The sequence below is a fragment of the Bubalus kerabau genome, chromosome X, assembly GCF_029407905.1.
Source record: "Bubalus kerabau isolate K-KA32 ecotype Philippines breed swamp buffalo chromosome X, PCC_UOA_SB_1v2, whole genome shotgun sequence".
NCBI lineage: Eukaryota > Metazoa > Chordata > Mammalia > Artiodactyla > Bovidae > Bubalus > Bubalus kerabau.
The window spans coordinates 12,688,477-12,702,691 of NC_073647.1; the positions used below are offsets into that span (position 1 = coordinate 12,688,477).

Consider the following 14,215-nt stretch of genomic DNA (forward strand, 5'->3'; position numbering starts at 1 on the left):
CTGCAGGATGCTGCTGACATTCAAAACATGAGGCTTATTGATCCATGAGCTTATATGTGTTCATAATTCACCCATGGTGCTGATTTCTAGATCTAGAAACACTACATCATTAAACTGGCTTGCAAATAGCTATTGTCCTTAATGAATGGTGACTTGTTATGAAGAATGATTCCTGGAAGATCATTCTCTTTTAGGCAATTACCTTATTGATTTTACCAATGAATATGAATATAGCCCACTGGAAGAGTTTATATAAGAAAAACTTTGACAAACAGGTGACAAATACTTAAAAGATAAGAGGGAAAAAGGCTGTTTTGATTAAACACTCCTATTATGCATCTTTTTAACCTCTGTGACAATCTTTCCACAGTATAAAAATTCACCTTCCTTCCTTTATAACTTGAGTGAATAAAATAATCTTTGATAGCTGATAATTTTAAAAATTTACAATGTTCTCTATAATCTGCCAGTGCCTACCTTTATAGTCTCACCTTCTACCAATCTCTCCTTGACTCACTGTATTCCAGCCACAATAACTTATCTTTCACTTTCTAGAAGAGTCTAGTACAGTTTCACCTCAGGGCATTTGTACATCCTGTTTCCTTGGCCTGGAACATTCTTCTTCTGACTCATGTCAGGCCTCCCTTGCCACATAGACCTGGTTAGGTTCTGCTATACATGTTTATAGCACTCTAAAAATTTTATGGCACTCTTCACAATTGTAAATATATACTTAATTGTGTGGTTTCTTGTTTAATATGTAAACCATAAACTTGTGAAGGCAGAAAGTCATTTGTCTTTTTCTCCTTAGTGTCAAGCACAATACTTGGCACAAGGCAGTGATGAATGAATGGAAAACTGGGTACCCAATTTGAAATGTTGGGCTGAAAGGTAAATATTTGAATCAAACATTTGGATCAGCACTATCCAATAGAACTTTCGCCATAGATAGGAATGCTCTAGATATGCCAGTACTCTTGCCTGGAAAATCCCATGGACGGAGGAGCCTGGTGGGCTGCAGTCCATGGGGTCACTACAAGTCGGACATGACTGAGCGACTTCACTTTCACTTTTCACTTTCACGCATTGGAGGAGGAAATGGCAACCCACTCCAGTGTTCTTGCCTGGAGAATCCCAGGGACGGGGGAGCCTGGTGGGCTGCCGTCTATGGGGTCGCACAGAGTCGGACACGACTGAAGCGACTTAGCAGCAGCAGCAGCAGCAGCAGATATGCCCTAACACAGTAGTCACTAGCCTTGTGTGACTACTGAGCAATTGAGATGTGGCTAGTGCAGCTGAGAAATGAGATTTTTTAAGGTTATTTCAATTATTTTTAAATAGTCACATGTGGCTAGTGGCTACCATATCAGACAATGCAGGTTTTGAGATCTCCAAATAGATGATGAGTGATCTACAAACTCAGCCAAAGAGTACAAAGAAGTTTGAAATTTTTACGAAGTCCAATTTATCATTCTTTTCCTATTGTGGTTTCTTTCCTAGCTTTTATGTTTAAGAAGTCCTTTCCAATCTTGAGATCTATCACCTATACTTTCTTCTAATTGTGTTTGAGTTTTCTTTTACTTTCAACTCATTAATCAGCTTGAGTATTTCTACATATTTTATTCTTTTGGAATATGGCATAAATTGAAAACCTAAGTTTTTTTTCTTAATAGTTGTATCAATTCAGTTCAGTTGCTCAGTCATGTCCGACTCTTTGAGACCCCATGAACTGCAACATGCCAGGCCTCCCTGTCCATCACCAACTCCTGGAGTTTACTCAAACCCATGTCCATTGAGTCGGTGATGCCATCCAACCATCTCATCTTCTGTCGTCCCCTTCTCCTCCCACCGTCAATCTTTCCTAGCATCAGGGTCTTTTCAAATGAGTCAGCTCTTTGCATCAGGGGGCCAAAGTATTGGAGTTTCAGCTTCAACATCAGTCCTTCCAATGAATATTCAGGACTTATTTCCTTTAGGATGGACTGGTTGGATCTCCTTGCAGTCCAAGGGACTCTCAAGAGTCTTCTCCAACACCACAGTTCAAAAGCATCAATTCTTTGGCATTCAGCTTTCTTTATTCAACTCTCACATCCATACATGACTACTAGAAAAACCATAGCCTTGACTAGACAGATCTTTGTTGGCAAAGTAATGTCTCTGCTTGTTAATATGCTGTCTAGGTTGGTCATAACTTTCCTTCCAAGGAATAAGCGTGTTTTAATTTCATGGCTGCAGTCACCATCTGCAGTGATTTTGGGGCCCAAAAAAATAAAGTCTGACACTGTTTCCACTGTTTCCCCATCTATTTCCCATGAAGTGATGGGACCGGATGCCATGATCTTCGTTTTCTCAATGTTGAGCTTTAAGCCAACTTTTTCAGTCTCCTCTTTCAGTTTCATCAAGAGACTCTAGTTCTTCTTCACTTTCTGCCATAAGGGTGGTGTCATCTGCATATTTGACTCAGCACCACTTACTTCATAATGCTTCTTTTCCTACTGACTTCTGATGTTTGGCTTTATCAGATAGTAACTACTTGTACTGGGGTGTGTTCCTGAGCTTTTATTTGGTTGTATTGGTCTGTCTACTCTTACATTAGTATCACTTTGTTTTAATTACCATAGTTTAAAATTATTCTTTAACGTATGATAGTTCTAGCTTGTTCTCACTATTCTTTGTTTTAGCTATTCTGATTCAGTTAAAACAATGTCTAAACTTTTCTCATGTCAATTCATATGAGCCTGTAATATATGGTGATTACATTTTCCAAATCCTAAATCAGGACACTAGCTTTATTAACAGCAGTGCTTCCTAAGGCCCACCTGACTTCACACTCCAGAATGTCTGGCTCTACGTGATTGACCACACCATCGTAGTGATCCGGTTCATTAAGATCTGTTTTGTACACTTCTTCAGCGTATTCTTTCCATCTCTTCTTGATCTCTTCAGCATTTACTAGGTCTCTACCATTTCTGTCCTTTATTGTGCCCACCTTTGGGCAAAATATTCCCTTGATATCTTCAATTTTCCTGAGGAGATCTCTAGTCTTTCCACTTCTGTTGTTTTCCTCTAGTTTTATGCACTGTTCATTAAAGAAGGCCATCTTGCCTCTCTTTGCTATTCTTTGGAACTCTGTGTTTAGTTGGATGTACCTTTCCCCTTCTCCCTTGTTTTTTGCTTCTCTTCTTTCCTCATCTATTTGTAAAGCCTCCTTGGATAACCACTTTGCCTTTTTGCTTTTCTTTTTCTTTGGGATAGTTTTGTTCACTGCCCCTTGTACAATATTACGGACCTCCATCCATAGTTCTTCAGGCACACATAGTTCTTCAGATGGAATTCTGGTAGAGGTATTCAAAACCATAAAGGATGATGCCATCAAGGTGTTACACTCAATAGGTCAGCAAATCTGGAAGACCCAACAGTGGCCACAGGACTGGAAAAGGTCAATCCTTATCCCAATTCCCAAGAAGGGTAAGTACTAAAGGATGGTCAAACCATTGAACAATTGCACTCATTTCCCATGCTAGTAGAGGAGGGCCTGGCAACCCACTCCAGTGCTCTTGCCTGGAGAACTCCCATGGATGGAGGAGCCTGGCTGGCTATAGCCCATGGGGTCACAAGGAGTTGGACATGACTGAGTGACTAAGCACCCATGCTAGCAAGGTCATGCTTAAAATCTTGCATGCTAGGCTTCAGCATTATGCAAACCAAGAACTTCCAGATGTCTAAGCTGGGTTTAGAAAAGGCAAAGGAGCCAAAGATCAAATTGCCAACATTCACAGGATCATAGAGAAAGCAAGGGAATTCTAGAAAAACATCTACCTCTGTTTCACCAACTATGCTAAAACCTTTGACTGTGTGGATCATAACAAACTGTGGAAAGCTCTTGAAGAGATGGGAATACCAGACCATCTTACCTATCTCCTGAGAAACCTATATGCTGGTCAGGAAACAACAGTTAGAACCCTGTATGGAACAACTGATTGGTTCAAGATTGAGAAAGGAGTACGACAGGGCTGTTTGAGGTCACCTTGTTTGTTTAACCTGTATGCTGACTACATCATGAGAAATGCTGGGCTGGATAAATTACAAGTTGGAATCAAGATATGTGGGAGAAACATCTACAATCTCAGATATGAAGATGATACCAATCTAATGGCAGAAAGCAAAGAGGAACTAAAGAGCCTCTTGATGAGGGTGAAGGAGGAGAGTGAAAGAACCAGCTTAAAACTAAATATTAAAAATACTAAGATCATGGCATCTAGCCCCATTACTTCACAGCAAATAGAAGGGGAAAAGGTGAAATCAGTGACAGATTTCTTCTTCTTGAGCTCGAAAATCACTGCAGATGGTGACTACAGCCATGAAATAAGGAGATGATTGCTTTTTGGCAGGAAAGCTATGACAAACCTAGACAATGTGTTGAAAAGCAGGACATTACTCCATTGACAAAGGTCTGTACAGTCAAGTGGTCATATACGGTAGTGAGAGCTTGACTATAAAGAAGGCAGAACGACAAAGAATTGATGCCTTCAAACTGTGGTGCTGGAGAAGACTCCTGAAAGTCTCTTGGACTGCAAGGAGATCAAACCAGTCAATCTTAAGGGAAATCAACCCTGAATATTCATTGGAAGGACTGATGCTGAAGGTGAAGTATTTTGGTCACCTAATGAAAATAGCTGACTCATTTTAAAAGTCCCTGATGCTGGGAAAGATTGAGGGTAGGAGGAGAAGAGGGCATCAGAGAATGAGATGGCTGGATGGCATCACCGATGCCATGGACATGAACTTGGGCAAACTTTGGGAGATGGTGAAGGACAGGAAGGCCTGGCATGCTGTAGTCCATGGGGTTGCAAAGAGTTGGACATGACTGGGTAACTGAACAACAACAACAAAAATGTGGTTACCATAAGGTTAAGTCTCCTCTTTCAAGCACAAGATTGTGCACATGCTGGGTGCTTGTTGACTAAAGGGATACATGAGGTTAAGACATTTGATAGATTTGTGATTTCTGTGGTAATTAGTTTATATATATAAAATGCAAAAGAGAGTTTTCTCTTTTCTTGCATATTAAAAAAATCCAAGTGTTCTTGGTTCTGTTTTTACTGTTTAAGGAGTTCTAAGGTAGCTCCGAGACCTGTGACACCCACATATTCAATGTAGCCCAATTAGTTACCAAGAGTCACAATGCACTGAATCAGAGTGTAACTAAAGTCAGAGCTGCAGGAAGTAGCAGTAATATTAATGACTATTCAAAGCTGATTGCAATGCAAAAAAAACAATCCTGCCATTCTTTATGCATCAGCAATGATATGGAGTAATGAGATAGCAGCTACTTGAAGCAACTGCTTGAAAGTTACTGTAACTTTTTTTGGAAACTGAAGATTTCTTAAGAATTAACATTAAAAAAAATAAGGACCATATTTTTCTCCCCAAAAGGTTCAATTGGTACTTTCTGATTTAATTAAAACTCACACACCTACATGCACAAACAAGTATGCAAATATTCATCATAAGGCATATCCAACCATTCTGGATGGCTGGAAATGAACCCTGCCATTCTGGATAGTTGGAAAACTGAGACCAACAAATAAAGGGCATTTAATGTATTCTTAGGGGTATTACTTAAACAGTATAAAAACACATTTATTGTCCAAAATTTCAGTCATGGGACTTTCAGAGGCTATTTAATCCATCTATTTAATCTATCTTTCCATCTCAAGGAAGAGCTAAATATTTATTTGCCATCAGTATCATCTTAATCCAACCAAGGAGCCTCCCTCTCCTACTCCCTAAAGAGACAATCATAAAAATATACTAAAATCACATCGGGTCTTTCATTTTTGATTCTCACATAGATGCACATTTTTAAAGAAATGTTCGTAGGTCAAAACAGATTCAGCAACATCTTCTATAACTTTTGCATCTATATATACCACAGATATTGAAATTTGCTAATCCACTATTTCATTACTATTTAATTGATCCATTCATTAAACATTTTTTAAAATTTTATTTTATTTTTAAACTTTACAATATTGTATTAATTTTGCAAAATATCGAAATGAATCCGCCACAGGTATACCTATGTTCCCCATCCTGAACCCTCCTCCCTCCTCCCTCCCCATACGCTCCCTCTGGGTCGTCCCAGTGCACCAGCCCCAAGCATCCAGTATTGTGCATCGGGAGAGGGTGGGGAGATTTGGGAGAATGGCAATGAAACATGTATAATATCATGTATGAAACGAGTCGCCAGTCCATTAAACATTTTTGACTCCCCTGAGGTAAAGTTGAGGCCACAAAAAATGCTTGATAATTAAACATTCAATTATTTTTTTAAAATAAAGCTGTATATTATTAAGGGAGGAAACTTACTGTGGCTCAACACTGAGTCAGAAATTTTACTTGCATAGGTTGTTAAAGTATTTTCTGAGCATATCATTTGAATCAATATATCAATTGAGAAATTTCTATCACTACACCTTCAATCCTTTTTGTAAGTAAGCAGACTACCTAGGTTTACACTCTGGCTCTGTCATTTACTTTCTGTATGATCTTGAGCATTTTATTTAACTTCTCGGTGCCTCAGTTTCCTCATTTGTACAGTAGAGTTAATAGTAGTTTCTACCTCATGGAGATTAGGTGAAATAATTCACATAAAGGACTCAGCACAGTGCCTTGTACATCGTAAGCACAATACAAGTGAGCTAATATTACTAGTAATTATATTTGGCACCAAACTATGGACTCTGGGACTTCTTTGGTGCTCCAGTGGTTAAGACTCTGCATTTCCAATGCAGCAGGTGTGGGTTTGATCCCTGGTTGGGGAACTAGGATCCCACATGCTGTGTGGTGTGGCCAAAAACAAACATAAAAAAATAGACTCTGGGTCACACTTAATATGTAACAAGAAAACAATATAGACAGGATATAATTAAGTGCTGGATTGTATGGTGTATATGATAAACAGCATGGTAGACTAGGGTGGTGGATGTCAGGCATCATGGGAGATACAGCTTGAGTTGGAACTTAAATGATGGACTGAGAATGATGGGTGTAGAGGATGAGGCTTGAAAAAGAAGATGAGTCTTGGTGAACCATAAAAGGCAAGTTAATAGTTGATCAGTGTACCATTTAATTGAAAATCTCACTCTGGCCTCCCAAACAAAAATTTTAATTTAGATAGGAAGGAACAGTCTCTTCAGAAGATGGTCTGTTATCCTTTGTGTTGACAGAGTGGTGATTGGTGTAGTTTATCATCTCTCAAGTAGTTCACATGAAATATCTTGTTTAATACTTACAACAACCCTATTAGACAGTTATTATTATCAGACCCATTTTGAAGATAAGGAAACTGAAGCACAGAGATAGCAAGAAACTATTCCCAAACCCAACAGCTATAAGTATATAGCAGAGCTCATATTTGAATCCAGAAATTCTGACTTCAAAGCCCTGTGCTCTTAATGAGAAAGTTGCTTCTACTTAAAATTCATAAGGTCTTATACCTTTTCAAGGCAAACTGTTAGCTAGAACAATAAAAGAGGACACTTTTATGCCCAATTTTGTGCTTAAATGATGATTGTAACCTTACTGTTTTAAGCCCTACGTGCTCAAATGACAAGGTATGTAATTGTCCAGGCACAAGTAGAAACCTTGAGGAGTTAAATTTAATAACCTACTTCATTTTTAAGTTAATATACAGAAATTAGAAATAATTTTTTCCTGTCAATTTCATGTTTTCTTGATTAGAAAGTAAGAGGATGTATTGTTTTAGGCTCATTCAGAAGTGATCTGGGTTGTTTTGAGGCTGATTGTACAATGCATTAGATGACTTTGTTTGCGAGACTAAAATAGAAGTGGTTACCCTGAGGCCTCAGAGCCACATATGGCTTTTTAAAACATGTGCAGCTCTTGAATTAAATATAAAATTTCTACTGTGAATTGTCTTGATGCTGTGTCCTTTGAAAGATATAAAGTGCTACTAAAAGGTAAAGACACAAGAGGGAGCCCTAAATAACTAAGAATAAAGATAACTACCTCATAGTGTGTGTAGTGTAAGCTACATCAGCATCTGACAGTTTAGACGTTGGCACATGGGTTTTATATAGCATAATAAATGCCATAGGTATGGGAGCTGGCATGGTTGTAACAATTAAGAAAAGAGAAACTGAAGTCATATAGCCTTGAATTGGAACCTTGGTTCTGGCACTTTTGAGCTGTGTGATCTTGGAAAAGTCACTTACCATTTTCACTCCAAGCATTAGCCTTTCTATTTAATAATAGGGAAAATATTACCTATACCTTATAACGTTATTGTGAACATGAAATGACATATAATACATACAAAGAGTTTGGAGTATTGCCTGGTTACAGTAAATATTCAATGAATTGAGATTCAAAACATAGTATGACCTTATATTGTTTAAACCAAGGATTCCTAACTTCCCCTTTTGGCCAGATTGGTCATCACTGTGCTAGAGGCTGGGATATTCCTTTCTTATATGAACATTTAATAAATGACTCACCTCCATCATTGTCCAAGTTATCTCCACAAAGCATTTCCATGACAACATTGCAGCCTGTCCCACTCCAACCCACCTGACACACACAGTGCCAACCATTTTGATCCAGGGTACATCGCCCATTTCCAAAGCAGAGCCCCGGGCAGCCATCTGAAAAGACAGCAGTGAGTAACAAATTCAGAGACATCAGAATGGGATTGGCCAACGATGATGTATCTGCCCATAGGGAAAAACTGAATCATCTGGTGAGATGTTGAGATGAGCTGCTAAATAAATGGAGGAGGGGCTTGCTTGCTTATACCACTTTCCCAGGGAACTTGTTATCCCTTACTCTGCTGTGCTTTTCCTTAGAGAGCCAATTAAACATTATTAATGCTAACCCCAATTCCCAACCTCTGATTCAGATAGGATAAAAACTATGATGGGGACAAGTAATGCATTTTGTTTCTTTTCACAAAAGGTATCTCCTCATTTCAATCAAAACTGGATGGATGATATTGTATCCAGTTATGCGAAAAAGGTGGGATAAGACAGCCATCTCTAGGAAGAGACACTTCTCCTAACTACTGCCACTCTGTGCTGATTTTTCCCTAGTGGTATGTTGCTTCAGGACTTAGGTATGTTGGTATACAGTTCAGGTCATACCATTAATTGCCCATATGGTGCCTCAGAAATATGCTGCACTTGCTTTACATCATTTCAGCTTTTCTCATGAAGATTATTATTGATCTGAGAGCTAAGGATTGATTTTTTTTTTTTACTTATCTGGTATTTCTCTCAGAAACTAGCATAATAGTATACCTGTTGTAAGTGCTCAACAAATGTTGGTGGAATTCATGCATGTCAAATTTAGACTTTCAGAATTCTAGGGATAACTGAATAAATATAGTCAAGAGGAAATCGTTATGCTTAAATGACTTCTATCCACTGGTAACCCTAACCATAAACGCTGATGACGCTCTCTATTTAGACGTTTAGTTTCTCAGGGATGACCTACTCTCTGTACCAGTGGTTCAGAGATAGGCTATCCCCAAGGACAACTCTGCATGTCCCAAGTGCTCGAGAGAGAAATAAAGGCATATTGCTTCTGGAAATTTCCCCAGTAGCAATGCAGGACAAGATCTAGATTTTACAAGTTCTAGATAGTCCAATGAATGCTCTTTTCATTTTCTCTGTTTGAAAGAAAATTCCAGAAGTATAAAAAGCAAAAGAATGCTGTTTTTAATCTGTAGAAGCAACCCAGTATTTCTTACAAATGGTCTTTCTAGCAACTATCAACAACAGAGGAAGAAAAAAAATGACAGATGGCTGTTAAAAAATATGAAAAGATTATACATATGTATATGTTCATCACAAAATAGTATAGGATGAACATGCATAAGATCAAGAAAGAAATTTATCTAGTTCCAGTCTCAGGCACATACAAAGGAAAAAGAGAAACTAGGAATAATTTGAATGGGACATTTTCAACCTTCTGAGGCTAAGGTAATGAAAGGCACCAGGGTATCTGACAGAAAAACTCTTGTAGTCTCTATCAAATGCAGATCCCTGGGGGAATGGATGATGAGGTACTAACAGGGGAATAATTCTGCCCTTGAAAGGATACATGGACATAAAGCTACATTGTTATGTTAAATAAAAAGTTCAGCTGTCCACCTAAACCTAGTTTATTTAATAATTACTTCCCTGTCAATATAAACAGACACACACACACAACTTGACATAAAGACAAAGAAAAATAATTCTTAAAACTGCTTAATGATCTATTAAACTCTATGGCAAAAAAAAAAAAAAAACCGCATGGATATTGGGAAAGCAAATTACTTTTAAGTCTATTATAGCATGAACCTGGCAATATTACACTTAAGATTGCCAAAATTAAAAACAATAACACCACCACCACCACCAAAACCCACCAACAATTTCTTTCCCACATGCATATTCTCTGCTTAAAATAATTTTCTCTTATAAAACTAGAGAGAACAAGCTTACCTCGGACAGCATCTAAGTAGTGAGCTAAAAGGGGGGAAAAGAGTGATGGAATGAATTTCTGGGAGACCAAAGCTATACAAGTACTAATGGTTTACCATCTGTTTTGCCTGGGAGGAGAAGAGAAAACTGTGAACACTGAAACGCCTGCAGCTCAAAAGTTGGTACACTGGCCTGTGTAGTTTGTGAGTAATATTTTCTTTGGGAAAGATATTAATGGCTTTTCTGCAAGGAACTCTATTAGGCTTCCTAAAAAAGTGTCACATTTCGTTAAAAGTATAAGAACTGCATTTTTATATTTCAGTAGTAACTTTCATGAGAGAGCACTAGCTTGAACTTCTTATTACTAGTATCTTTAGAAGGGGGTTCTGGAGTAGCCACTTTGGTAATCATCGCAATATTAGAATCCTCCTATGTGAAGGCAATAAACTTACTCTAGTACAGGAATGTAATTACTTAAGCTGCATCTGAATCTCACCCCTCACCACCTTTTTAATGAATTTTAAATATTTTCCACAGTCATAGAACAAGACTTACTGTACCTTTAGTAGAGTAATAATACAGTTTATTAAAATTGTGTTATATATATTATACATTATTTTGGAATGTTCCAACCATTATAACAAAATACTTTCATCTAGAAATGAAAGCTGTAGTATAGTCTACTGGGGAAAAAGAGCTCACAACAATGAACTGGGTATCCAGGGGCTCACGCTTGCTTTTGCACTGTATGAATTTTCTGTGTGTTCATAGAATGACACTGGAACATTGTGTGACCCACTTTCCTTAGCAGAACAATGGGAATCGTACTTGTCCCTCTCTATACATGGGAAACCTTTGTGGCAGATACATGTGTGCGTCAAGGGCTATATTTTTTTAATTAAGTATTTTATAATTGAAACATTAATTAGTGTTTTTTTATGGTGTGAAGACCATGTGATACATTAACTATGACATAGACTTTTTCATACCCACAGACTGTTCTCCCAGGCAGTATCCTAAAAATTTGTGAAATTGGTGATGAGGGATGACACAGCCTGGATGCTTTGTTACAAAGTATCTATACTACCCAATAAACAATTCAACACAGATTTTCTTTTGATGGTAGGTCAGGAGTGTCTGCCTTATGCATTAAAGATAGTCCTTAATGCTATTGAATGGCCGCTGATACAGTAGTGCCATTTAATGAAATGGGACTTAGAGGCAATCTAAGTACTTTCAACCAAAACAATTCATACTTTTCAAAAGGAAAAATGGCCAGTGAATGCTACCTTTACAACAAAAGCACTTCTCTTATTAACTAATGACACTATCCTAATGTATCATCTTTCAGTTGAGTAACTCAAAACACTTGAAAGCAGAAAATACAAAGAATACCAAAGTAATGAAAAAGAAAATGGCAAAGAAGTAAATCAAATATTATCCTCAAAACAGGAAACCTCCTAGTTAAAGAAACTTTCAAACTTATGGCCAACCCTCCTACTTCTCTCCTCCCATTTGAAAGTCTACAAAAACCCTGGTGATTGATTTGTTAGACTGCTTTACTTTCTCAGTTAATCCAATGTACTTTGTTTCAAGTACTTACCAATTGTGCAGTGGTCGCCCTCCCATCCAGGGCTGCACTCACATTTTCCATCTTTGCACTGGCCATGCTCAGCACAGTGAGAGTGACAGGAGCGTTCTTCACACGTTGGTCCAACCCAACCTTCTTCACATTGGCAAATTCCCCTTGCACAGACTCCATGGCTACCACACTCCATGGTACACAGCTCTGTAGGGAATTTAAAGAAGATATATTTACATATTTTATTACAACCAAAGTCTACTCTTTCAAAAACACATTACAATGACCAAAATTTCCGTCTATATATATTCAAAAGGTCACAAAGACTTGTAGCATGTGAGTGAATGTACAAAGAATTCTATTAAAAAAAGGTAATTATGTCTCTATGTATAAAATAAACTCTAAATCATCTTGCTTTTGAGGAGCCTAAAAAATGAAAATAGCATTCAAGGCTCAGAAATGAAGTCAGTGGCAAACAAATGTAAAGTGGTTTTCACTAAAAATTCATTAGGACCACAGAAATTTTGTTGCAGAGATTTTTGTGATGCTATAAGAAATCACTGGAGAAAACACACATAGTAAAATAGTATCCTAACTTCATTTGGGAAGACAGGTTTTACAATCAGAAAGGTGATAACTTTCTACTACAATTCATAATACACAAGAGGTAAAGCTGCCAATGATGGCAATCAACTGGTTTCCCTGATCATACTAATGATATTTGCATTTATTTTAAATATTTAGAATGACTCTTGATTGATTATTATACATCTTCTTATCTCAAAATGTCATTCAATATTTAGCCAATGTAATCAATATGTATTACCAGTTCTGTCCAGTTTCTCTCTTCTGTCTCACTGACTTATTTTTTGAGGCACACTGAATATTAATAAAATCATGACAGTAGAAAGCCCAAATAAAAGTTTGGTTAGACTGTTTCTTGATGAAACTCCCTTGCTGGAGGGGCAGAAAGGAGATAAAAGCCTGTCAAAAGAATGCCATAGGTTGGGGGTGAATGAAAAAGAGAATATTCTGGAATCCAAGTGAGTTTTATTACTATCTAGAATCATATATTCACTAATTCATTCACAAGTATTCTTTGAGGGTCAAGGTATGATAGAAAGAGTAATGGGCTTGGAAAAAGAATTCTTCTGCATAAAATCTGTGTACAGTTAGGCAATCAGTAACATGTTTTCTTAATCTCTGCTTGTGTAACTACACAATGGAAGTGATAATATTTATACATGACAGGGCCATCGGGCAGTTTGAGATATATCTTGGAGGTAGAACCAATATGAATTCCTTAAGAGTGGATATAGGAAATGAAGGAAAAGGAAAACATACAAGTCTTGGCATAAACAAAGGGGTGGATAATGCTGCCACTAACAAAATGGGAAAAGATGAAAGATCAAACAAATTAACTTTGAGATGACACAGAGATAGCCAAATGAAAATATCAATTAAGCAGTAAGATATATGAATTTGATAGGACCAAGCAAGAGATATGAAACTGGCAACCATTAGCAAATAGGTGGTATTTAGCATTTAGGCTTGAGACAACATGATATCTTCTAAGGAATGAGTTCTTTGGAGTTCCATTATTTAAAGATAAAATAGAAAAAGAGGAACCATCAAAGCAGACTGGGAAGGAGAGGATAGTGAGTGATAGAAGGAAATTCAGTAGATTGTGGTGTGGTAGTGGTGATATAGTCACTAACTCATGTCCAATTCTTGCAACTCCATGGACTGTAGCCCACCAGGCTTCTCTGTCCATGGGATTTCCCAGGCAAGAATACTGGAGTGGGTGGCCAGTCCCTTCTTCAGTAGATCTTCCCAACCCAGAGACTGAACTCACATCCCCTGCACTGCAGGTGGGTTCTTTACTGCTGAGCCACCAGGGAAGCAGCTAAAGCCAAAAGAGGTCAATATTTTAAGAAAAAGGGGGTAGTTATGATGGGGATAGAGTAAGGGTATAAAGTAGGTAATTAAGTAGTTAACCCCACTAGGGGATTGCAAGTAAAGAAAAAAGTATGGGAGACCCTATTAATTTAACTCCATAAACTTAATGATCACACAAGTAGCTTTGCTAAACCACAAAACCAACCAGGCTTGTTTAACAATAAAACTATGCAACAGAAGCATG

General features: G+C 37.7%; 1 protein-coding gene across 1 annotated transcript in view; it reads right to left on the reverse strand.

Moving 5' to 3' along the window:
• The window catches only part of TENM1 (teneurin transmembrane protein 1), a 670,347-nt gene that overhangs the window by 188,676 nt on the left and 467,456 nt on the right, over positions 1-14,215 (reverse strand). Inside the window, exons 13-15 of the mRNA XM_055565537.1 lie at positions 12,094-12,279; positions 10,512-10,535; positions 8,523-8,669 (exon numbers count right to left, since the gene is read on the reverse strand). Coding sequence (XP_055421512.1) covers positions 8,523-8,669; positions 10,512-10,535; positions 12,094-12,279 — 357 coding nt within the window. The remainder of the gene's footprint in view (positions 1-8,522; positions 8,670-10,511; positions 10,536-12,093; positions 12,280-14,215) is intronic.